This window comes from Rana temporaria, chromosome 13, assembly GCF_905171775.1.
Source record: "Rana temporaria chromosome 13, aRanTem1.1, whole genome shotgun sequence".
In the NCBI taxonomy this organism is placed as follows: domain Eukaryota; kingdom Metazoa; phylum Chordata; class Amphibia; order Anura; family Ranidae; genus Rana; species Rana temporaria.
The window spans coordinates 106,339,227-106,366,836 of NC_053501.1; the positions used below are offsets into that span (position 1 = coordinate 106,339,227).

Here is a 27,610-nt window from a genome sequence, read left to right on the forward strand (position 1 = left end):
GTGTGTGTTTTTTTTTTGCACTGTTTTGGAATTGTATTTATCTTTTAGGAAAATGCAGTGTGGGGCTACCAAAAAAGTAGCTTACAAATTACCGTATTTATCGGGGTAAAGCGTGCACCGCCGTATAGCGCGCACCCCCAACCTAGAAGGGAAATTTCAGGAAAAAAAGAAAATACTTAGTTTGAATGCCCCTCGTCGGTGTCTTGCCCGGCGTCCATCGGCGGCCTTGTCGTCCGTCTGCTGCCTTGGTGGTGTCCTCCCCGCTTCTCATGCGCTGTTTCTGAGCCAATCCCCGCTTCCCGCGCTGTGTTTGAACACCGCCGCCGACATATACCGAGCGCAGTACACTCGGCCACGCTCGGCTCCTCTCACATAAAGGCTAGGAGGCGGCACAGGGCGTGACCACGAGCGGAGCCGAGCCTGGCCGAGTGTACTGCGCTCGATATATGTCGGCGGAGGAGTTTAAACTAAGCGCGGGAAGCGGGTATAGGCATATATCGCACACCCACAATTTTCCCCTGATTTTAAGGAGAAAAAAGTGTGCGGTATACACCGATAAATACGGTATACTATTAAATTTTCATGCTGCTGGTCAATTTGTATGAAGTTGGGGGCTAAGCTTGATTTTTTTAAGGGTGAACTTTCCTATACATTTCAGATCTGGTGTTTCACCTACTTTCACCGGTCAATTCAGGCTAATTTCAGCTTGAAAAAAAAAAATAAAAAAAAAAATTCAGATTGAAATTAATCATATTGGTGTGTCACTGCTGTATTTAAACCAAGCTAAATGTAATTGTTAAAATAAAGATAATTACACATCCAAAATATATGATGCCAGAATATGGTGTCATTGATGTTGTCTATGAATATCGTACTGTTCAGTAACACCACATACCGCTTACAAGCATCTCCCAACCATGACATTTAAAGGATTGGTGTCACATTAAAAGGACCCTCTCCCCAATCTAGGTATATTTAAAAGTGTTTTTTAGTCTTGTTAAATATTGCCCATAGTAGTGCCCAGCTTCCCATGCCCTTTCTGACAATGGCTTGCCTATTAGCCTAGAAATTGGTCAGAAATATCAAGATCTCCCCCCTTAGACTTCAAAGGGGTTTATAGCAAAGTTAAAGTGGAGGTCCCGCGAAAAATAAATATTAAAAGCCAGCAGCTACAAACACAGTGAAACCTCGATTTAAGAGTAACTTGGTTTAAGAGTGTTTTGATTTGCGAGCAATTTTTTTTTTTTTTAATTCTGAATCGGTTTGCGAGTGTTGACTCGCAAGAGGATCAGAATTCAAGCTAAATAGGCTTGCAGATACGGGGGGCAAAAGCCGAGCAGAGCCGAAAATAGGCCTACAGTACCTCATTTAGCCTGAGGTACTGGGGTGCAGGAGCTGAAATAAGCCAAAAATTGGCCTGCAATACCTCATTTGGCCTGAGGTAAGGGGGCGCAGGAAACTAGCCAAAGTGTCCTCGGGCCTTTTCGGTCATTTTTGGCGCTCTCTGACGCCCCCCACCTCTGGCTGCATGCGGTATTGCATCCCATTGAAGTCAATGCGGAAGAAATTATTTTTGTTTCCATTGACTTCAATGGGGAAACTCGCTTTGATATGCGAGTACTTTGGATTACGAGCATACTCCTGGAACGGATTATGCTTGTAATCCGAGGTTCATCTGTATGTAACATTATATATAGATATTCCATATTTACCAACATGCATCAAAACGTGGCTCATTCCACCTAGTACCTTCAAAAGACTTGGGCAATTTATTAGTGTTAGCACCTCTAAGCATGTTTTGTTTTGTGGATGAGCAGAGCATGTATATAATAAACCATTATTGAGGGTTCCGTTTGAAAATAAGTTAAGATCACCTTGTATTTCCAAAGTTATTTCCTCACTCTTCTTTTTTACATTGTTGGTTGAAGTTCTTACTTCACAATGATAATTCCCTGGATCCACCACCTTTGCTAGTGGGGCTACATACTGATGAGATGAACTGAATTCCTGAATTTTCTGACCATTCTTGTAGAAAGCAAATTGCAGGTTAATGCCCTTTCTCATTACACTTGTTTTACATGTTAGGATCGTTTGATTGCGTTGTATGTCCACGTCTGGGATTATCTCAATTTCTGGCTGAGAGAATAGCTCTGTATAGAAAAGTAATATGTTTGTAAGCATATCAGACAAGATCTGTATACAGAATTATATCTGGTATATTTCACAAATGGACAGTATAGTAAACCTAGTGTTCCTCTTATATGATAAGTCCCTATGGCACCTGTTCTGCTCACCTTGTATCTGGGTGTATAACTCTTCACTGCTCCTTGTTAATTTGTTTGTTGAAAACCTAATTTTACAGGAATAACTCCCAGAATGCTTTGTCTCAGCGGACCGGACTTCATATTGATTAGATAAACTGAATTCCTGAACATTTCGTCCATCTCTGTAAAAAGCAAATTCCAGACCTGTATCAGGAATGAGTTTGCTACGTACTGTGTCACAGGTCAGGGTCATATTGTCTCCTTCTGTCATTTGATTTGGGGTCATTATAATTTCTGGTTGAGTGAAGGGCTCTGAAGGAGAAAATAAAAGAGACAAAAATAAAATAGTTGTAAAATATGGCCTGTGAAAAGCTCACTTACATGTTTTAGGGTTTCAAAAACAACATTTTAACTGTAAATGTCTTGTGTATGGGGCAACCAGATTTGGATTTTACTTGGGTATGCTGTGCTTCTGTCAGGTCACAGATGCACCCTATTGGGGTCTGGAGTGCACCGCAGGGTAGTGGACCCTATGGCTGACTGCTGCAGATGGAGCTCTAGGATATACAGGAGAGCAGGTACTCTGTAGTACCTACGCAGATGACACGGAAAACTAGAGCATGATATTTTCCCAGGGAGTGGAATCTAAGAGCCAGCGAGTGTTCACCAAAGGCCCCTAGTGGTGGGGATGGATTTATCTGCAGTCTGGCTCCAGGTTGCGACCCCTAGAGCCTCCCAGCTCACGCTCACGGTAGACTACAGGGAGGTAGAGTGGAAGCAGCAGACTGCGACAACAAAGCATAGTCAGGAGATAGCCAAAGATCGGGGCAACAAGCAGGTAGGGATAGTCAGGAGATAGCCAAAGGTCGGGGCAACAAGCAGGTAGGCATAGTCAGGAGATAGCCAAAGGTTGGGGTAACAAGCAGGTAAGGATATTGTAGAACAAGCCAAGAGCGGCAACTGGAATCAGACGTAGAAGACACAGCAAGTCGCACACAAAGGCCAAACACACAATATTGATCAGCAGAGCTGGCTTGCAGTGCACAGGTTAGAATAGAGTTATCTGATAGGGGCTGGGGTGGAGCCATGCTTTGGTGAGAGATTACTTAAGCAGGCAGGTGAGAGTGGCTGGCCTCCCATTGTTGCTTGTGTTAATTAACTCTGCTATTGTGTGAAGGAGTTCTGTGTTGATATTTATGATAATGTGTGTAGCGCCTGCGTACTTTATGGTACCAGTGCTAGCTAAATTTAGAGGGAGATCGGAGTGTAGTTAAACTCTGATCCAAATTGTTAAGTGCTAAACAGGGTCTCTGTCTCAGCTTGGCTATGCTGTGGGCTTATTCTCTTGCGCTGGGGTGTTCTTCCAACCCCGGTACTGCAGGTGGAATCAGTGGAGTCAAGGTGTGGTTGCTCTTTCCCAGCAGCCAATCAGGAGGGTTTGGCCTCGCTGTGCATACTGGGGAGGGGTATTTATTGGGCAGACGCTATTGGTTCTGGGTCTTCTTCTTCAAGTGTGGCACCGACCTTTAGGGTGACCACATCACGGCCCCTCCGGCGATATGGCCTACCTGGCCGAGGAGTGCGTGCCACACGGTGTTCCTGCTTTCGGGACCATGTTGGCCCGGAGAATCTGAACAGTGACAGGGACCCAGTGTTTGACTGGGTTCCCACCTTTGAGGATCCCAAGCTGTATTGCTGTTTCGGTGGGGAGTCCGTCTGAGGAGCGCCATTGAGAGGCTGGCGGTCCAAAAGGGCCTCGACAAACCACCGGGGATCAAGGTAGCCGGACACTGAAGGATTGATCCCCTGTCAGTCGGTACCTGGGCAACAAGTTGAAGGGGATCCAGGTGTAATTCAACTAAGGAGGATTATCTCCATAACTACAAATCAGGGAGGGCCTGTGTCTCCCGGAGGTTCACCAAGGAGGGTCTGTGGCAGAGACTTTTCCTCAAGTTCAAGTTCACCAAGGAGGGTCTGTGGCAGAGACTTTATCCTACAAATGTTCGAGTGATACTCCGACCTGCCAGGTCAGTGAGAGAGGCCTGTCCGGGTACGCCACTCAGGCAGGAGTGGCGCAGAGAAGTTTTACACTTGGGAGCAGGACTGTTTCCTATCCTCACGCTTGAATCTGCTGTTCTCCTTTCTTCAACTTTACTTTCCTCACCACAAGTTTATTGTTTTTACCCGGCTGGGTAATAAAGAGCACAGCAAAGAACACCTATTGTGGACATTCCTTTACTCCTACCAAATGCAATATGCATCATTCACCCCTAGGAATTCGGGGGAGCTATGAGGTAAATGTGCCACCCAAAACAATCAGCAGCTCCTCCAGGGGTAGTTCTACACGTGTATTGTAGTTAGGGAACTAGGAGACAACAAGGCTAGGACCTGAAAGGTCATATCTCTGAGTCACCTAGTCTGGAAATGATGAGTTAATTGGCTCATGTCAATTTATGTTTCTGGTTACAGGTGTATTGTTAGAGTAATATGAGCAGGAGGGGGGAACCTCCTCTTCAAATGTATAAAAGACTGTATTCTTTGTTCTAATGTTGAGCGACCAAACGAGTACTGCCTGGTTTGTGGTTGTCAGCGGTTTGAAATATCTGATATCTATATTCAGATTAGGAGGAAGCGGTATATGACACCCTCACCAAATATTTCACCATATCTATCAATTCTTGATTTATACTTACCATTTATTTCAATGTTAAGCTCTTTACTCCTCTTCACTATCATTCTGCCAGAAACTTCACAGTGATATTTCCCAGAATCCTCCAGTTTAGCGGACTGGAATCCATATTGGTCAGAGGATCCAAATCTCTGAACATTCTGTCCAGCTTTGTGGAAAGCAAACTGCACTTTTGTCTCTGGTCTGTATGGAGACACATTCGTGTGACATGTCACCGTCACATTATCTCCTTCCATTACCGGAAATGGGGTCACCTTTATTTCTGGAGTTGTGAAGAGTTCTGTAAATTATAAATATCAAACAGTAAACTTCCATTATTTTAGCAGCACACAAAGGGATCACTACTGTAGGTTTTACAAGGTTCATCTGTGAATGGTCAAGATAGTCTGTACTTAATTAATTTAAAGTGGACCCACTCTCAGCCTTTCTAAACTACTGCCATAGTGCTGATCTATAAGGATATAGATGCCTCCTGAATGTATCCTCACCTGTCAAATGTCTCCCCTCTGTCTGTTATGAGACCCAAAAAATGGCAGATTCTGTGGGTGGGTCTGTTGTTTGGAGCTGGTTGGGTGGAGTCGTGATGTCAGTAGACTCCCTGCCCACCTCTACACTCTTCTTGTCAACATGCATTTTCTCCTATGTATTTCTTACACTGAACTTCTGCTATGATCACTAACATCCAGTCAAAACCCAGAGAAGTCACCACATGATTTCAACATGTCCAATCATGCTGAAGTGTGGAGCAGCCAATCCTGGGAGGGCTGGAGAAGAAAGGGGGAGGGGATGGGAAGTACACAGAATGTCTCTCTCAGGCTCGTGCATGAGATATGTAAATCACCCGTCACTCACAGCAAGGGGGAAGAACTGACTCCTATTTCACTGTGTGTCAGTTTTTATCTCACTGAAAATAGATAAGAGGCTTGCTCAGAGCTGGATTAACTCTTCGTGGCAAGACTGGGCACAGATGACATGAAATCCTATACTGTACAAGGTGCAAGCCTTAATTAAAAAAAAAAAAAAAAAAACGGGGTTTACGTCCACTTTAATTTCCTCTGCATTTTTAAAATGTGATTTTGCTTTAAAGATGGTGAACACATTTTTGCTCATAGCCATGGTGTCTATCAACAACATTGTGCAATTGAGTGCTAATATGTTCTTGGTAAGAACACCAACGGAAATCTATATATATAAAACTCAACGTGTGTGTGTATGTATGTATGTATGTTCCAGCATCACGTCCAAATGGCTAAAGATATTAACATGAAACTTGGCACACATGTTACTTATATGTCAGCAACAAACATAGGATAGGTGGTTTAACCCTTACCCACCCCCATTTGCCATGGTCGGGGTTTTCCTTTAAAGTCCCATTCAACTCTATGGGAAATACATGTTACTTCATAACTTCCAAACGGCTGTAGATATTTCGATAACACTTGGTCACATGTTACTTATATGTCCACTTAAACTATAGGATAGTTAATTTATCCCTTAACTACCCCCATTTGTGAGGGTCAGGGTTTTTGTTTAAAGTCCCATGCAAATCAATGGGAAATGTATGTTCCCACATAATTTCTGTACGCCTGGAGATATTTCAATAATACCTGGTACACATATTACTTATATGCCAAATAAAAATATATGACAGTTACATTAACCCTTACTTACACCCTTATATAAAAGATGGGTATATTTATATTACTATGATTTTCCTCCCCAAAAGGTTAAGATAGGAAGACCGGGCAACGCCGGGTATTCAGCTAGTAAAATGATAAAATTAGATCTTAAAGCTAAAATCGAATTAAACATAGTCCCACCGGGAACCCCACCCCCAGGGGTATTTGGTCCAGTGACGTAGATTAATGGTGTAAGATTTACCGGTTCTGTGAACATAATAAGACTTTCACCTATAGCTGCCACCTTTTCCTTAAGACAAGTGGACATAATGGCACTTGGATGTCTCCAGAACTCAAGACACTTAGCTATATTCAGAGAACCAGAACCTCCCCCAGCAAACCTTCAAGACAAAGAGAGTTCATGTAAGGTGGCTTCAAGGAGGAAACAACAACCAGCCTGTTGGATTTATTACATGCAACTACTGCTGGTGTCTGTAGCTGCTAGCAGTAATCATTGGGGTAGATTCAGAGAGCAATTACGCTTGCGTATCCATAGATACGCAGCGTAATTGCTAAGTAGCGCCGGCGTATCTACTTTCTGTATTCAGAAAGCTAGATACGCCGACTGTAGCCTAAGATACGACTGGCATAAGTCTCTTATGCCGTCGTATCTTAGGGTGCATTCTGACGCTGGCCGCTAAGTGGCGCACCCGTAGTTGTCAGCGTAGAGTATGCAAATTGCATACTTACGCCGATTCACAAACGTACGTGCGGCCGGCGCTCGTTTTTTACGTCATTTGCGTACGTCGTTTTCGCCGTAAGGCTGCTCCTGCTATTAGGAGGCGCAGCCAATGTTAAGTATGGACGTCGTTCCCGCGTCGCGATTTCCAAATTTTACGCCGTTTGCGTAAGTCATCCGTGAATGGCGATGAACGACATTTACGTTCACGTCGAAACCAATGACGTCCTTGCGACGTCATTTACCGCAATGCAAATCCAAAATTTTAGGGACGCTGATTAGTACGTTTGGCGCGGGAACGCGCCTAATTTAAATGATCCATGCCCCCTACGGGATCATTTGAATTACGCGCGCTTATGCCGGCCCCTTTTACACTACGCCGCCGCAACTTTACAGGCAAGTGCTTTGTGAATCAAGCACTTGCCCGTTAAACTTGCGGCCGCGTAACATAAATGTCATACGTTACGTCGCTGCAGTTTTGCGCGCCCCTACCTGAATCTGGCCCATTGTGTTCTGATCGGCCAGGAAGGCTCCCTGCCAGAAGAACACAATAGTGCTGTGGGAGGGATTCCCCCATTAACACTGACTGTGGGGGGGAAACAATAGCATAATATATGGGCTGCTTAAGTTGGACTACAAGCAATTATGCAAATGCCACTATAGTCACCATAGTAAATCTGTGATATTCAGTTGCTACTGTACTGTTCACATATCCAAAGAAGGTTTTTCATTTAGTATGATGCAGTTTGGTGCTGCAATTAAAAGGAAATGAAACTTCAGACTATTGTGGCACTGGCCAATTTTCACCAAGCTATACCTGCTTTCCCTGTAATTATGAAGAAAACACCTTCCTATGGCTTTTGTTGCGGCTTCTATTTCCCAGCCAATGCAGGTTTAGTACCACATAATTAAAAGCATGTGCTGCTAATAAACCTGAAAAAAAAAAAAAAAAACTTATCTGTATATAACAACTGAGTGTACCATTAAAAGTAGTCATTCGTTTTGGAACCAGAAACAGAGCTGTGTGTCTCATTTGTCTGGGGAATTCCAATGGATCGTGTCTGCTGGATTGTTGGAGTGTCGGATAAGCTGTCTTGGGTTGGTGGAATGGAATATCGTAACGGCGTTAACCCCTGACCGTTACAGAGGGTATTTTGTTGCAGGGAGTCTATTGTTGCTTGGGAGGGGGTCTAAAACTTTTTTTTTTAACCACTTCCCCACCAGCCGCCGTCTGGAAACGGCGGCAAGGTGGTTGCTTAACTGGGGGTCGCCGTTCTGAAACGGCGCCCCGCAGAAGCAGCAATGCGCGCCGCCTCGGGCGCGCACACAGAAAATTCTGTGCGCGCCGGGTCTATGAGACCCGGCGCTACACAGATCTAGGTAAATGACCAGCAACAACGGTCATTTACCATGTGATCACGCCGTCCAATGACGGCGCGATCACAATGTAAACAAAGGAGGTCAGGGAAAGTTTACCTCCTCTCCTCTCCTCACACAGTATCAGCGGGAGAGAAGAGGAGATAAACTGTGAGTTTAATAGTGCCCATAGTGTCACATCAGTGCCCATAGTGCCACATCAGTGCCCAATCTGTGCCCTAAAGTGCCCAATCTGTGCCCTAAAGTGCCCAATCTGTGCCTAAAGTGCCACATCTGTGCCTAAAGTGCCACATCTGTGCCCAACAGTGCCACATCTGTGCCCAGTAGTGCCACATCTGTGCCGCATCAGTGTCACCAGAGCCGCACCAGTGTCACCAGAGCCGCACCAGTCACCAGAGCCGCACCAGTCCTATAATATTGCCACAACAGTGCCGTACCAGTGCCGCCTGTGCCCACCAGTGCCGCCTGCGCCCACCAGTGCCGCCTGCGCCCATCAGTGCCGTCTGCGCCCACCAGTGCCGTCTGCGCCCACCAGTGCCGCCTGTGCCACCAGTGCCGCCTGTGCCACCACGACCACCTGTGCCCACCAGTGCCGCCTGTGCCTTCCAGTGCTGCCTGTGCCCACCAGTGCTGCCTGTGCCCACCAGTGCTGCTAATCGGTGCACACCAGAGCCACCTGTGCCCACCAGAGCCACCTGTGCCGCCTGTGCCCACCAGTGCCGCCTGTGCCCACCAGAGCCACACCCGTGCCACTACAGTGCACATAAGTGCTGCCTGTGCCCACCTGTGTCCACCAGTGCCACCACAGTGCTCTGCAGTACAGCCTCACCAGCCACCAGTATGGCAAAAAAAATCTTTACCGGTGAGCAGGCCGTACATCTTCTACTTGCCATGAGCGATGAGAGCAGCGAGGAGTCTCTGTCCGATTCTGATTCGGCCTATGAACCCGTTATAGACAGTGGGTCCGATTCAGAATCTCAAGAAGAACATGTGCCCAGGAAAAAAAGGGGTGCTGGCGTGGAGAAGCGGCCTACTCCCAGACGCGCAGGGCCGTCCACCTCAAGCGCTGTGCCTACCACCTCAAGCGATGTGCCGTCCACCCCAAGCGCTGTGCCGTCCACCCCAAGCACTGTGCCGTCCACCCCAAGCGCTGTGCCGTCCACCCCAAGCGCTGTGCCGTCCACCCCAAGCGATGTGCCGTCCACCTCAAGAGCTGTGCCGTCCACCTCAAGAGCTGTGCCGTCCACCTCAAGCGATGTGCCACTGCAACAAAGCCCAGGCACCAGTAGGGTGTCATCTCAGCCCCAAAGGGATAGGGGCCATGCCAGCCTTCCCTATGGCCTTCAAAACCCCCTGTGGCTTCCCCCTAATTCCGGAGCAGCAAATATCCCCCCCTTCACTGCCCAGCCAGGTGTCCAGGTGAACACCGAAAACTTTTCCATGATTAATTTTTTTAATTTACTTTTCACCGAAGATTTGCTATCCTTCATTGTGGCCCAGTGCAATCTCTACGCACAACAGTACGTAAGAAGTAACCCTGGTTCCAGATATGCCCGCCCCTTTGAGTGGAGAGAACTAACCGTGGACGAATTTAAAATGTTCTTAGGCCTAACCTTTACTATGGCACTTTCAAAAAAAAAACAATTGTACTCCTACTGGTCCACCAAACCCATTCACCACATGCCAATCTTCTCCTCCCTTATGCCAAGATCCCGATATTTAATAATTATGCGGTTCCTCCACTTTAACGACAACGCCCAGTGCCCTCCCTGAAATGACCCTGCTTTTGACAAGCTATATAAAATTCGGCCACTTCTAAATTTTTTCGCTCAACAATTTCCCCAATTATATACCCCTGACCAGAACATATCTGTGGACGAGTCCCTTGTCAAATTCTCAGGCAGGCTGGGCATCAAGCAGTTCATCCCCAGCAAAAGGGCCCGATATGGGGTCAAAATGTACAAGCTTTGCGACAGAGCCACAGGGTACCTCTACTCATTCATGGTGTATGAAGGGAAGGACTCCCAACTGCATCCCCCTGAATGTCCAGAGTATATGGGAGTCAGCGGAAAAGTGGTCTGGGATCTGATGTATCCACTCTTTGGAAAGGGATACCACCTTTATGTGGATAATTTCTACACCAGCTTGCCCCTGTTTCGCTGTCTTTACCTTCGGAATACCCCAGCATGTGGCACAATAAGACCCAACAGGAAAGGCTTCCCGCAAAAACTGGTGGATCAAAAGCTCAGACGAGGGGAGTCTGCAGCATTGAGGAACCAGGAGATATTGGCTGTCAGGTGGAGGGACAAACGGAACGTCCACATGCTCTCATCAATCCACAATGACACCCACGTGGAAGTCCCCAAAAGAACCGGCCCAATCCAAAAACCAAAATGCATCTATGACTATAATTTGTTCATGGGGGGAGTGGACTTCAATGACCAGATGTTAGAACCCTACCTGCCCACAAGAAAATCCCGCCACTGGTATAAGAAAGTGTCCATTTATTTTTTTAGTTTGGCCTTCTACAATTCCTATGTAATTTACAAAAAATCATCCGAGAACCCCGTATCATATCTGGACTATCAAGAAGAAGTCATCACCGCCCTTTTGTACCCTGAAAACCCACCGGAAAATATTCGCTCTGATTCTGTGAGCAGACTGCACGAGCGTCACTTTCCTGAGCAAACCCCCTCCCGTGAAACAGGCAACAGACATCAGAAGAGGTGCCGGGTGTGCTCCAGAAGAGGAATTCGAAAAGACACCACGTATTACTGTCCCGATTGTCCTTCCCAACCAGGCCTCTGTATTGGAACATGTTTCCGCCGTTACCATACGTTTCTTCATTATTAGGGACGTATGGTAAACGCAATTCTAATTTCCTGTAATTTCCCCCCCACACCCCTTATGCCACTGCACCCATACCTCTGCCTTCTCCGGAACCGACCATGGCCTGTTATACGACCACTCTTTTGCCTAACCCTAAACATACTTCTGCCTTCTCCGGAACCGACCATGGCCTGTTATACGACCACTCTTTTGCCTAACCTTAAACATACCTCTGCCTTCTCTGGAACTGACCCTGGCTTGTTATACGACCACTCTTTTGCCTAACCCTAAACTGTACCTACCTCTGCCTGCTCTGGAACTGACCCTGGACTGTTTGACCACGTTTTTTGCCTGCCCCTTGGATTGATCTTTTACCCTGCTATACTAGTGGGAACCCCCGGGGATCTCACATATGTGAGGGGCTCCAGAATTGTTTTTCTGGATGAAAAAACTAATTTTTTAGTTTTCTCATTCCCGGATTAGGGTCTGGTTGCCCGGAGGCTTCAAAGAGATTTGGGTGGGAGAAGCCTCTACCCCTGTCCCCATTCCCCTACCCATGGCCCGCTACTTGGACCATGTTCCTACCAGGACAAATATTTTGCCACTGCTGGCACTGTACTGACTATGGACAATATTCCTGCCTGCTGCCTGGACAATTCCATTCACTGTCGCTGACCAGTGACCACGTCCCTGCCTGCTGCCTGGATCGGGGCTCTCCTTCTGTGGACAATTGCACTACTAAAACCACAGGTAATCTTCTTTTTTTTTACCCATTACTCAGCAGAATGTATTTTAGGGTGTAATTCTTGGTATGTACATGCTGTGTTAGAAATATGAAGGCCCTTCTAAAATGTGATAGATTGTAAGGAAATTGGATGTGTAATTTATGTCCCTAGAACACCTGATGGTGCTTCTTGGATGTTGGGCCTCTGTATGTGGCCACGCTGTGTAAAAGTCTCACACATGTGGTATCGCCATACTCAGGAGGAGCAGCAGAATATATTTTGGGGTGTAATTTTGTACATGCTATGTGTTGGAAATATCCTATAAATGGACAACTTTCTGTAAAAAAAAATGTGTTTTTATTTTTTTCCACATTTTCCAAAAACATCTGGAAAAAAATGAACTGTTCAAAAGACTCATTATGCCTCATAGATTATACGTTGGGGTGTTAGCTTTCCAAAATGGGGTCACTTTGTGGGCGTTTCCATTGTCCTGGTGCTCCAGGGCCTTCAAAAGTGTAATAGGTGGTTGAGAGATTAGATGTGTAATTTATGCTCCTAGAATGCTTGAAGTTGCTACTTCGGTGTTGGGCCTCTGTATGTGGCCACGCTGTGTAAAAGTCTCACACATGTGGTATCGCCATACTCAGGAGGAGCAGCAGAATATATTTTGGGGTGTAATTTGTGGAATATACATGCCATGTGAAAGAAATAACCTGTTATAATGACAATATTGGTATGAAAAAATAAATAAATAAAAATCTTGATTTTGCAAAGAATTGTGGGAACAAATGACAACTTCAAAAAACTAACTATGACTCTTACTAACTACCTTGGAATGTCTACTTTCCAAAAAGGGGTCATTTAGGGGGTATTTGTACTTTATTGGCTTGTTAGGGTCTCAAGAAATGAGAGAAGCTGTCAGTACTTCAGGTGTGATCAAATTGTTCAATTTTCAGAAATTGGTACCATAGCTTGTAGACCCTATAACTTTCACCCAGACTAAATAATATCCAATTTTTTTTTTTTTTTTTACCAAAAATATGTAGCAGTATGCATTTTAGGCCAAATGTATGAGGAAAAATTCATTTTTTACAAAATGATATGATAGAAATGAAGAAAAATTCATTTTTTTACAAAATTTTCGTTCTTTTTTCATTAATAGCGAAAAAAAAAAAAACGCAGAGGTGATCAAATACCACCAAAAGAAAGCTCTATTTGTGGGAAAAAAATGACAAAAATTTCATTTGGTTACAGTGTTGTATGACTGAGTTATTGTCATTCAAAACGTGAGAGCACCAAAAGCTGAAAATTGGTCTGGTTATTAAGGGTGTTTAAGTGCCCAGTTGTCAAGTGGTTAAACTGAAATTTATTGGAGTGCAGTTGTAAGCCAAGTTCATTGACCAGAAAAATATTACATTTCAAAGCCAAGTATGCCAAAATATGCTGTTTTCGAGGCTGTTCCTGAAAATGATGCTGTTCTGTTAACCACTTTAACCCCCGGAGGATTTGGCTGCCAAATGACCGGGGCCACTTTTTGCGATTCGGCACTGCGTCGCTTTAACTGACAATTGCGCGGTTGTGCGACGTGGCTTCCAAACAAAATTTGCGTCCTTTTTTCCCCCACAAATAGAGCTTTCTTTTGGTGGTATTTGATCACCTCTGCGGTTTTTATTTTTTGCGCTATAAACAAAAATAAAGCGTAAATTTAGAAAAAAAAATGCAATATTTTTTAACTTTTTGCTATAATAAATATCCCCCAAAAATATATAAAAAACTTTTTTTCCTCAGTTTAGGCCGATACGTATTCTTATACATATTTGTGGTAAAAAAAATTCACAATAAGCGTTTATATTGATTGGTTTGTGCAAAAGTATCAAAACACAAGGATCAGCCGCTGTAGTGGATTAGCTGAAGGCCATGATCTACAAACATTTTTGAACATTCATCCCTTCGATTCCTGTTGAACAGGAAAAGCACCCATATTTACCCGTGCACGAGAGAAGCTGCTTTCTCCTCTTCCTCCGTCCCCACTGGACAGATTGATAGCGAGAGTGCCCCCATAAGAAGAAGCTTCCTATGGGGACAATCGCCGAAGAGGAGGAGCCAAGAGCACCAGCAGGGGACCAAAGAAGAGGAGGATCAGGAGTGTGATGTATGCTACCCCTGGTAGGGGAGGACTGTTTTCGGGAGCATTGAGGCATTTGCCCCTGGACCAGTACTGAGTTTTTTTTGGACTGGTGCCCCCGAGTGAAGATAACTCACATGCAAACATTGATCAGATTGGGAACTTGCCGTCAGTGACTCATTATGGTCATTAAATTGCTTTATGATCCCTGTTCATATCTGTGAAAACATCTTAAGAAAGGAAAGTCTTCCACCTTTGACTTCCTTTGTTGCTCTGAGATGTCAAGTGACTGAATGGCGAGGGTCACAAAGACACCTGATGCCCCATGGCACAATTTGCATGGTCCACTTTCTTTAGCCCACATAAATCTGTCAGTAATATTAAAGGACCACTTAGCTGTGCTGACCCCCCCTATACCTCCCCAGGTCCTCAGTGCTCCCCTGTCCCCGGCAGTCCTCCCACCCTGTATAGTACAATACTAAATTATAGTAATAAATGATACAGATAGTGTGAGCACACAGCAAGAGATTTGATCGAAAACTTTAGCCTGTCTCTAGATGCTGCAATGTTTTTTTTTCAATTCTATATTATAAAAATTTCTGTGTCACCTTCATTTTCCTGACTTCTCCTCAGGAGTACCGTATATACTCGAGTATAAGCCGACCCGAGTATAAGTCGAGGTACCTAATTTTACCACAAAAAACTGGGAAAACTTATTGACTCGAGTATAAGCCTAGGGTGAGAATGCAGCAGCTACTGTAAGCGGAAAAGAGAGTCAACAATGCCAATTTGCTCGCCTCATGGTACCCATTGCAACCTCCCTGTGCCCATTCCAACCTCACTGTGCCCAACCTCCCTGTGCCCATTGCAACCTCACTGTGCCCTTTTCAACCTTACTGTGCCCATTGCAATATCACTGTGCCCATTGCAACCTCACTGTGCCAACCTCACTGTGCCCATTGCAACCTCACTCTGCCAACCTCACTATGCCCATTGCAACCTCACTGTGCCCATTGCAACCTCACTGTGCCCATTTCAACCTCACTGTGCCCATTGCAACCTCACTGTGCCAACCTCACTGTGCCCATTGCAACCTCACTCTGCCAACCTCACTGTGCCCATTGCAACCTCACTCTGCCAACCTCACTGTGCCCATTGCAACCTCACTCTGCCAACCTCACTATGCCCATAGCAACCTCATTCTGCCTATTGCAACCTCACTGTGCCAACCTCACTGTGCCCATCCTCACTGTGCCCATTGCAGACTCACTGTGCCCAAGTCAGTGTACCTGAAATTATTGACAGGCCGCGGGCGTCCATTCATTGTTTAAAAGTCACGGTCTCCTTCTGGTCCCTTCCGTGATAGGCATTTCTCAGCAGACACTGTTCCGTCTATCACAAACCTTCTCTCATCCTCGGACTCAATTTCCCAGCAGTCCCTGTGTTCAGTGTTCCACCAATCACAGATGTATTTTCATCCTCGGATAAGAGGACGTCTGTGATTGGCGGAACACCGAACACAGTGTCTGCTGGGAATGAGAGGATGAGAGAACATTCGTGATAGGCGGAACTGTGTCTGCTGAGAAACCGCGACTTTTAAACAATGGAAGCCCGCACTGGGCCGGATTCCAGACAAGGCCAACGAGGCCAGGCCTTGGGGCGGCAGTGGGTGCAGGGGCAGCGCTGTGGCAACAGTGGGCCCCTGCCTTCTCAGTTCGGGGCTGAGAGGAGAGGACACTTTTTACTTTCATTTCGGGAGTTCCCCCTTATCATTTCGCGGCTGGTGAGAGAAGAGGAGAGAAAACAAACAGAGGGAAGAGGGGGAAATGTCATTTTCGGCAGTACCACCCCCTTCACACTTTCACTTTCATTTCGGGAGTTCCCCCCTGTCATGTCGCGGCTGGTGAGCGGAGAATGTCATTTTCGGCAGCAGCACCCCTCCTCCCCGGTTCTCAGAGTCCTGGTCAAAAAAGTACCCCGGTGGATAATGTCCCCACTGTACTGAGCAGGCGGGGCGGCATTGAAGGACCCGGCCTTGGGGTGGCATAGAGAGTAAATCTGGTCCTGAGCCCGCAGCCTGTCAAAAATTTCAGGTACACTGACTCGAGTATAAGCCGAGGGGTGTATTTTCAGCCTTAAAAAAAGGGCTGAAAAACTCGGGATATACTTGAGTATATACGGTATATTAAAAATCAAAGTAAGGAGCTAACCAACTTCAAAGCTAGAAGAGTAGAGGAGATCTCTGGGAATAATTAACACTTGAAGAGGTCAAATCTGCACCTCTCCACCCAAATCATGTTGCAGGACTTACCTTTCATAGGTATAGAAGCTTCTCCACTGTACTCAGAATACGGGACTTTCTTTTTACATTTATATCCTTTGGATCCTGCTAGGTTTATATTATTAATATGTAACTCAGGATCATATCCCCAATTCCTTATAACAACATTATCCTTGTAAAATATAGTCTCTCTTCCATCAAATCCAGGATAATGGTGACATCTCAGAGTCACATTGTCACCTTCATGAACATGGAGAGGAGCCTGCAGGATCACATAGTCTGAAAAAACAGAACCACAGACACCCTATTAGAGCAAAGATAACTAAAGAGTGTTCTAAACCTTCATGCACCTCCCACCCTTTATATAAATCACCACCTCCCAGGGGATTCTTGTTCTACACACTTAATGCCCGGCACACAATAAGAAAATTGTATGAAAAATACCACTTTCGAATTGATCATACGATAATCTGATCGTTAGTACACAGCTTTTGAGAACTGATCAGGACAGGTCATGCAAAATTATCGGATGGGACAAGCACAAACATTTTTTCTCGGATGATACCAGAAAAAATACGTACGGTAGAGTTTTCGTCCAAAATTAAAATTACAATACATCACTTTTTATTTTTATTCTGTTATATGAGAATTTCCGTAACCTCTTTATTTTCAATATGAGACTAGCATGCAAAAAACAAACAAACAAAAGAAAAACGGATGATCATTCATCCCATAATCTCATTGTGTGCACCAGACAGGACATCACCTTGTACCAGTCTTGCGCATGTGTATATATACACGCTGGCGTATCTATGCGCCGTAACCACAGAACCAGATACGCCTGAAAATAGGCTTCTTCCGACCGGCGTAACTTTTCTACACTGGCGTAGCGTGGGTGCATATTTACGCTGGACGCATCTGGTGCACCCATTGATTTCCTATGCAAATGAGGGAGATACGCCGATTCCCGAACGTACGTTTGTCCGGCGCAGGCTACGTGCGGTGCGCGTAAGCTGTACGTCCGGCCCAAACTTGCCCCTCATAAAGCAGGGGTAACTTTGCACCAGACGTGTGCAGGTCAGCTGGAGAGCAGCTTCAGCAGCACCGTTACGGACAAGCTGAGCAACCACACTTGCAGGACAACACATCTGTATGCCAACATGCCAGGGGCAAGCATGGTCATAGCACTACTAGTGTGTGCCCAGGCGCGTAGAAGGAGGAGCGCATGGGAGAGGATATACCGAACGCGCATGAACCTCTTTGGCATGGGGGATTTGGAGGTGTATCGCATCTTCAGATTCAGCCCTGATGCCATCCTGGAACTAGTCACAACCCTGCATGATGACATCACCAGCCAGACACACCGCTCACATGCAGTGCAGCCACTGGTCAAGGTACTGGGAACACTGCATTTCCTCGCCAGTGGATCTTTTCAGTGTACAAGTGAAGTCGTGTCTGGGATGTCACAAACCAGCATGAGCAGATGTGTGCACCAGGTTGTCCCCGCAATCCTCAAACGCATGTCCCACCACATCATCAGACCCACCCAGGAGCACCTGCGGCTGAAGGCAATGGCGGATTTTGTCTGAATTGCCGGATTCCCACATGTGGCACTACGCCCCCCCCGTGATACAGCACATATACTGCAATCGTAAGCATTGGCATTCCATCAACGTACAGGTGATATTCTATGCCCAGGGCCTCATATGGCACGTCCGTGCCAAACACCCAGGGTCCAGCCACGACAGCTACATATACCGTCAAAGCACCATCCCAACAGAATTCGAACAGAACGTGTACGGGGACAGCTGGCTGGTTGGTGAGTGACATGGGTGTCAGGCATGACTGTCCGACCCCATGATGCAGACATCACAAGGGGCACATGCACGACTAACATCCTCCTGTCTTTTCCCTTCCAGGTGACTCTGCATATGCACTTGGACCCCATCTCATGACTCTATTCCGGAATCCCGAAACCCCAGGAGAGCAAAACTACAATGCTGCACACATACGTACCCGTGCAATGGTGGGACGCACATTTGCCATCCTGAAGTCCCATTTCCGATGCCTGGATAAGTCTGGGGGTACCCTGTTGTATTCCCCAAACTTTGTGTGCCAGATCAGCGGTGCATGTTGCATTCTGCACAACTTTGTGGAGAGAAAGGGCCTGGAAATTGACATACGTGATGACCTGACCCCCGAACCAGACATTCCCCCCCTGCCCGAGGCTACCCCGTCTGCTGAGGGAACAGCCGTCAGAAGTTGTCTCGTGGAACGTATCTTTGCACGTTAAACACACACATTCATCATGGTACAAGGAGAATGCACACATGCACACCACTGTGGTCCCTAGCACACACACCCCACATCCACATCACATTGGATTAGCCCAAGTCCAACATGCAGGACTTGGGAGCAGCAACGCCCCGTCAAGGCTCCAATTATGTTGCTGACCATTCATACCACATTCACACACCATTCACACTGTAATCTGCATGACTCACCGTGTGCAGTATTTCATAAAAAATAATAACGCTCTTAACCAGAGCACCAAAAAAAATATAAACACTCTTAACCAGAGCACCAAAAAAGATATAAACACTCTTAACCAGAGCACCAAAAAAAAATATAAACACTCTTAACCAGAGCAGCAAAAAAAAAAAACGCTCTTGACCAGAGCACAAAAAAAAAGGCAAAGCCAAAATATTCAGTTGTCCTGGCTGCTGCCTCGGCCACGGCTCCGTAACTGTCTGGTTGAAGGCTCAGGTGGGGGGGGGCATCAGGTGGAGGAGCATCCATGGCTGGAGGCCTGCCCTCTAACGCCACGGCAATGCGGGTCAAGATGGTGTTTGTCTCTGACTGCACCTGCCGCGACAGTCTCCCCTCCGCCTTAATGGCAGCTGTGTGCACCTCTGCCACGAGGGTAGCCGTTGTGGCCTGCAGCTCACCCAGGCAGGTGATGACAGCTGCTGTGTTGCCAGCCACATCATGCAGCCCATCATTGATGTGACCCGTGGAGGCCAGACTGTCGGCCACTCGCCTCATTTCCTGGGCCATCTCACCCATATGGCAGGTCTGAGCGTCCTGGGCACCGGTCAGATTCTCAGGCAGGAAGTCCGGAACACCCCTGGTCTTCCCGGTTACCTTCCTGGGGTTAGGAGAGGCTTGAGGCCTGGCATAGGGGGAGAGACTTGAGGGAGTGGGTGGGTTGGGGATGGATCCAGAGGGGCTGGATGATCGGAGACTTAACGTCCGGGATGGACCAGCCAATAGGGAGGACTCCTCAAGATATAGGGATACCTCCTCACCCAGATGTTCTGCATACTCCTCAATCACCTCTTTACTGGAGGTCTCGGCACCACTCCCCTCCACCAATGCCTCTTGGCTTCCCAGGGGGTCAGGGGCAGGATCATCAGGGGATGATGGCGTGGGACGGGCAGAGGCACCAGATGGCCCAGCTCCCTCCTGGACATCTGCGGATTACACAAAACATTCACATGTTGGTGGACCCCTCACATGCTACACACCAGATAGGAGAAAAAACACACTTACCTGTCCTCAAGGGCGGCTCAACTGAGTCGTAGCCCTCAACTCCCTCCACTTGCTCCCTCAAGGCAGCGGGCACCCACCTGTTCATCAGGAGTCAGCCGAATAGGAGAGGCTGGTCCACCTCCACCTATTAGCATGGCTCACACCCACTTCCACATACGCCGACTTCCGCCTGAGAAACCCAGCGCAGATGTGAGAGGAAGTGCTTTGTGAATCCAGTGCTTGCCTCTCTGCGCTGTGTCGGCGTAGCGTAAAAGAGATACGCTACGGCGGCATAAATATGCGCCGATGTCTGTGAATCCGGGCCATCATGTTTTACAGGCCAGGAGGGATTCCACAATCAACAATGACTGTGTTGACAGGAAAACTGAGCGATATTTGTGGTTACAGGAAAGAAAATTGAATAATCTATGGCCTCCCTAGGTAAACCACTAAATGGAGGGACCTTTATTAATATTTTATGTACCTATGTGTAATCTTATGGCGAGTAAAACCCTGTAATTACTTACCATTACTGACATCCAGTCTGGCAGGGTCACTTATTTCTGTTTTGGAGCCTTTACATCGGTAATTCCCAGTGTAACCTGTTCTTGCATCTATAATAACAATGCTTTGTCCTGTGGTGTGTAACAGATTATTATCCTTGTACCAGGAGTATCTCACATCTCCTGGAATAGGTGACCTCACATTACAGGTCATTGTTAGAGACTCAGTTGTGAAGATCTTGTCCCAGTTTGGGTTGAAGGTCACCACGGGTCTCACTGAAGATTCTACAAAATAGAACAAAGTACATGAGAATTATTAGTCACAACTGAAAAAAAAATAAAAAAATCAGAGGATAAAATCTCTTTATTGCCTATGACTTTCTGCACTGGTAACCCTGGGTTCTATTAGTCTACCCTCGTGCTACATTGCTTCCTTAACCACTTCCAGCCCAAGGACGTCATATGACGTCCTGGACTTTCAGTGGGGATATCTGAATGATGGGTGCAGCTACAGGCATCATTCAGATATCCATCTCTTCAGCCGACGAATCCCTGCACCATAAGAAAGATCATAGCGGCGGTTCTGCCGCTTGATCGTTCTTATAGGCGGCGGGAGGGGATGCCCCCCCCTCCCGCCGCCATCCGGTGCTTCTCCGGGCTCTCCTTTGTCATTGGAGACTCGGAGAAACGATCCGCCGGCGTCCGATGGAAACCATAGAGTAGACTGGTGACATCTCTATGATCGTTGGAGGCCCGTACCCCTACCCATTTACCCCCAAAAAAATCAAAAATAAGAAAAGACAGGCAGTTTTTGACAATTCCTTAATTTAAAAGATATAAAAATATGTTCTCTGATATAGCTTCATCGTCAATCATGATGAAGGCTATCCACGAAATGCCGGCTCTGCCGATTGACAGTTCTTAAATAGGTAAGGGCTCCCTTGTGATGTCACCGAACAAGCATTCTTCCGAGCACCCCAGCTAACAGGCAATGTTCGGGCTGACCCTTTGCTCGGCTCAAACTGTTTGCCCAACTCTAATTATAATTTACTATACCCAAAACCAAGCCAAAGATATGTTAAATATTAATTATATCAGCACAGAGTTGCCCTGCGTATACTTCTTAGATATACTGTACAGTGCCACATCCTATCAATTTGGAATATACAAATGGAATAGAAAGCTTGGACTTTTTAGGCACAACCAAACAGGTTATAGATATAAAAAATATTTAATTATACACATAAAGAATATGTTAAAAACATCCACATTGAGAAGTCAATGATTCAAAAAAGTACACAATTGATATTGTACATAACCAATGGATAACTATATGGAAACGTGGAGATGAATAACAATCATTTCACGATAATATCAAATCCAGAAGTGAGGTTATGTTCCAAAGATCTGTTAAAATCATTATCCAGTCACTAACATGAAATATGACAAATGTACATTAAGCTCAAGTTCCATTTGAAAACTTACATTTACAGATTAGATAAACCTACCGAAGAGCGATCATACAGTTGCAATATTTTAAATATGTTTATCAGTTATTTAATGATTGAAATATTTTATGTGATTAGAGCTTTGTCTTGCAAAGAAATATCACTTACCTGCTTTCTCCAAAAAAATCACTAAAAAGATAAAAGAGAAAGTTTATATAACATTTTGTTTTATATTATAAATTAATACAAGCACATTTTTTTTCATATTCTGTCTAAATCAGTTAACCATCCCCAAAATAACAAAAGCCTTTAAATGTCACCTCATTTAAGATTCTGCATTTTATTTTTTAAATTAATATAATAATCAATACAAGAAAGCATAAATACTATAAATATGAATTAATGGTAAATATAGTATGTAATTATCATGCTTGTTTAAAGTCCAATTCTAGAACAGATTTTATTTTAGTGTTGGTAATTTTGTCTTTGTGTTTTTATTGCTGTCTGTCCCAGTAACACCCATACAGTAATAGCAGTAAATGCAATGGACTAGTGAATTATCCAGATACCACATCACCAGCAAATAATTATCTATCAGACAGACATTAATTTACATTTATTTCCAATTAAATCTCTCTTATTTGGGTTATTCTTTAAAATAATTATCGAAAGCTTTTTATGAGGTTGATACAAACTTGTGTATTAGGATAAATATTACGAAAAACATACATTACATAAATGGCCCCATACGTATACCCTTAACCACAAACTAATCTGTAAACAGAGTTGTCTTTACAGCTCTGAACGTAAGTTTTCCATTCTGTAGAAGGAGTACAGGGAGTTTGTTCCTTTTCTTCGATGGAGGATTATTTGAGATTCCGGTTAATCTTTGAAATTTCTTCCTGTGTGGTCACAATTGCCAGGAAATGACTGTAGACATATTAACGTAGATTCTAAACTTGATGTAATGCACAGCTTGATACCTAGGTGAGGAACTATAGCTAGCTGGTGTTTCATATGCCTGTAGCAGCCCGTGTTTGCTTTGGGCATGGGTAATTGATTGCCCCCAGGTCTTAGACCATGGTGCTATAGCTCCTTCACAGATGCCACTAAACAAAAGACATGGAAGGGGACCTGTAGACCTGTAGTAGATCAAGTAGTAGACAGCAGCTGGTAGCAAAATCATGGGGTGGGCCAAGGTTAGGGCAGGGAGTGGGCAAGCCTAGACCAAAAACAGCTCTAAGGTCAGAGCTAGTAGAAAGCAATCGTAATCCAAAAACTCTTCCAAGATCTGAGCTGGTAGAAAGCAAGATTAGTCTGAAAACAGTTCCAAGGCCGGGGCTGGTAGAAATCACAATCATAGTCGAAAAACAGTATCAAGGCCAGGACTGGTAGAAAGAAAGCATAGTCTGAAAACACTTCCAAGATCTGAGCTGGTAGGAAATGACTATAGACACATTAATGTAGATTCTAAACTTGATGTGATGCACAACTTGATACCTAGGTGAGGAACTATAGCTAGCTGGTGTTTTATATGCCTGTAGCAGCCCCTGTTTGCTTTAGGCATGGGTAATTGATTGCCCCCAGGTCTTAGACCATGGTGCTATAGCTCCTGCACAGATGCCACTAAACAAGAGATGGGGAAGGGGACCTGTAGACCTGAGGGCGATCAAGTAGTAGACAGCAGCTGGTGGTAAAATCCTGGGGAGGGCCAAGGTTAGGGCAGGGAGTGAGCAAGCCTAGACTGAAAAGAGCTCCAAGTTGTAAGCTAGTAGAAAGCAATCTTAAGCCTCATACACGCGATCGGACTTCCATCTGACTTTTCTGTGGATTTTAGTCCAAATGGGCATTGGCCGTGAACTTGTTCTGCATACACATGGCAGACCATTTTCAGCCAACATTCACCAAATCACGTGTTTTTTCAGCTCTTTACCGCCGCCCTTTGGGCAACTTCTGCTATTGTTGTCTGATCTTTAGCATTGGTTCTGAGCATGCGTGTTTGGACTTTAGTCCGATAGACTTGTGTACACACGATCGGATTAGCCTCCATCGGACATTTGTTGGCAAAAATTTTGAGAGCATTCACAGCGAACATTTATCTGATAAAAAAGCGAAAACAATTGTCCGATGGAGCATACACACAGTCGGATTGTCCGATCAAACACGTCCGTCGGACCGTATTTTCAAAAAGTCAGATTGTGTGTATGGGCCTGTAACGGACCTATGAACTATTCTGCCTACAGAGGACTGCATGACTTGTTACTGAGCTCAAAGGGTTAATTGTAGAGTGACTTTTTCACTGCTAAATGCTAATTGACGCTCTGTTGTGTATTACCAGTTAACAGCCTCCTGCCAGGTGTATGCTAACGTGATGATCTGTGAGTGTGTATTGTTCTAAAGGTTAATTGAATTCTATTGAGAAAGGAATGTGCCCGGCCAGGTCATGTTAAGTGGATCTCGGTGCCGGAACGTCTAGAGACTGATTGATTCAAGGAGATGTCATTATTTCAAAGTATCTGTGTGAAGGGGGGGCGGAGATTGTCATTGTTCCTGTCACAGTTGTAAGCACATATAAGCTAAGGGAAATGTCCCATTAAAAGAGTCTTGTTTGACCCTTCAACACGCAGCCTCGTCTCATTCTTGATGGGGGACCCTCTCTCTCTCTGGATCTTGGGGATGGAATGATACCGGTTTTACTTGCATATCGCACTTTGCCAGGGACGTCTCCAACGGCTGATACCCTCTCACTATCCCCGGTAGCCGCTACAGGGCCTATAGTTCAAAAAGAGTATCAAGGCCGGGACTGGTAGAAAGCAAGCATATTCCAAAAACACTTCCAAGATCTGAGCTGGTAGAATGCAAGATTAGTCTGAAAACAGTTCTGAGGCCAGGGTTGGTAGAAATTAAGCATAGTCTTGTTAATTACTAAAGCAGCGCTAATTGTCACTCCTCTGACGTGACCATTCTTTCTTATGGAAGTTCATAAGAGAAATGTCTGGAGGATAGAAGATGTGTCAGAGTCCAGTAAAACCCACAAGTGCTTCTAGGCTATGATGTGCTCTCTACTGCAAGTTGCTTCTACCGTGTGTCACACTCCACTTTCGGGTTTATACTCACCAGATGGTTGAGTTTATCAGGCACTGCTAAACTAAGTCATCCGATCGTCCTCCACCTCCAGAATATGATCGATCCAAAGATGGCTCTCCTAATATCCTCAGGGTGAGGTTTAAAGGCACCTCCAGTGCTGAGAACCAATTCAGTAAGGGGGCACATGGCCAAACGCTTTACCCAGAATAGCAAGGAGACTAAGGAGACCCATTACCCTGCTGTTTTTAATATTTTTGTTTTCAGTAGAGTAGAGATAGTTTGGGTTACTGTCTATGTCTGGTTGGCAACATTTCCCTTAATTTTCTGTCCTGGAGAAAAAACAGCAAATAAGATAAAACCTCTCCAGAGTGATCCCTTTCTATACAGTTGGCATCTGAACACCGTTAACCTGTTATTACTGTTCTGGTGAAACTTTAATATTTAGTTTTTTAAATCCCTTTCTGCCTTGGTGACAATAGCCACAGAATTAAATAGAGAAGGTGAATCTCTCCAACAAGGACATATACAAGAAGGGTTATAACTCTTCCCATGTCTATCCATAATAATAATAATAATAATAATAAAAAAAATAAAAAAATGTACTTCATCCAAATCTCTCCAACAGGGACACAGAGAGAAGGGTTATAACTCTTCCCATGTCTATCCATAATAATAATAATAATAATAATAATAATAATAAATACTTTATCTAAATCTCTCCAGTAACAACACAGCCAGATGGGTTCTAACTAGGGTTGTCCCGATACCGATACTAGTATCGGTATCGGGACCGATACTGAGCATTTGAGCAAGTACTTGTACTCGCGCAAATGCTCCCAATGCGTCACCAATACTTTATTTTTTTGGGGGGTGGAGAGCAAGCGGAGAGTGGGTGGGGAGCAGTCGGAGAGGAGACCAAGAGGAGACTAAGGGGGCATAGAGGAAGGCGGAGAGGAGGTGGATAGCAGAGCAGTCCTCGGGTATGTAAAACATGCCACTGGAGGAGAGCTGCTGCCGCCGTCTAGTGGTTCGGCGCTCAGGGAACATAACAGCTTTCATTTGAATAGCTGTGTGTTCCCCGCCACGCTTTGTCATATGTAGCCCCTCCCCCTTGTCCGGGCACTTGTATAGACAGATCACCCGTTCCAGGATTTTGCGCAACTAGATGGCGGGGGAGACTTACACAAGGCTGCATTTTGGGGAGACACAAGGCTGCATTTGGGGGGGGGAGACACAAGGCTGCATTTTGGGGACACATGGCTGCATTTTGGGGACACATGGCGGCATTTTAAAAAAAAGTATTGGTAATCGGTATCGGCGTGTACATGAAAAAAAGTATTGGTACTTGTACTCGGTCCTAAAAAAGTGGTATCAGGACAACCCTACTTCTAACCCTTCCCATGTCTATCCAAAACTTTAAAAAAAAAATGTTGGCTTTAGATAAACTTTAAGATAATTCATCATTTTGGTGTCTTTTAGCTAAGCCTGCTTCCATCATGCAGTTCAAAAACTAGCAAAGATAAATAATTACTCATAACACCCAATTTGATTTTCCATTAAAACATTTAGTGCATTCATAATGAGGATTAATGATTTGTTAAGGGTTATGATACATTGTCCTATGGCTTTTGCCTAAAATATGAAAACATCACTATTATGAGATCATAAAAATTACTTTGTAAGAAGAAAAAAATAAATGCAGTTTACTTACAGATCAGCAGTGTGGAGAATTCTGGACTCATGTTGACTAGAAAATGTTGATACAAGAAATGCCGAATGTTTTAAAACAAGAAGAAGAAAAAAAAATCTCACGTTCTTCCTGTATTTGACAAGAAGGGTGAAGCAAGCATGTCACAACTTCTTTTTTATATAGTTTTGAAATCTACAGGCTGATTATGAAAAATCTGTTTCTTAATGTCAATTTCTTATACTGTATTTATTGTCATATAACATTCACTTTTTTACCCTGAAAATACAGGGTAAACTGTGCCTGCATGTTTCCTGAAACTTCCCTCTTAAAGTTAGGGTGCGTGTTATACGCCTGGGCGTGTTATACGCCGATAAATACGGTAGATACATGTTTTTTTTTTTTACCATTTTCCATGTTTTTTTTTTTACCAGTATTATCGTCTTCGTGGGACCAGGAATGAATTTTTATGTCCCTCACTAGAACATATTGGATCATTCTTTATAGAGTTTATTAATCTCTTTGTCTTCCTCCAGATTAACTGTAGGTATAGGGTTCTGTATATGGAGGTTTTCTATTTATTTATTCTATTGGTTGAACTGAATGGACTTGCATCTTTTTTGACTTCACATATGACGAAACGCGTCTCAGGGAGAGTATGTGCTGACGTCACCACATCGTTTTACTAGGAGGACAGGCTTCTTTG

At 44.8% G+C, this 27,610-nt stretch overlaps 1 protein-coding gene across 1 annotated transcript; it reads right to left on the reverse strand.

Moving 5' to 3' along the window:
- Positions 1-685: 685 nt before the first annotated feature.
- Positions 686-27,043, reverse strand: LOC120920113 (high affinity immunoglobulin gamma Fc receptor I-like). The gene is made up of 8 exons (XM_040332025.1): positions 26,929-27,043; positions 22,299-22,319; positions 20,707-20,967; positions 16,679-16,927; positions 4,958-5,233; positions 2,295-2,576; positions 1,875-2,150; positions 686-705 (listed from the first exon to the last, which is right to left on the reverse strand). Exons 1-8 carry the CDS (start codon positions 26,957-26,959, stop codon positions 686-688), a joined length of 1,416 nt encoding a protein of 471 aa, XP_040187959.1. The 5' UTR covers positions 26,960-27,043.
- Between the last annotated feature and the right edge of the window lie 567 nt (positions 27,044-27,610).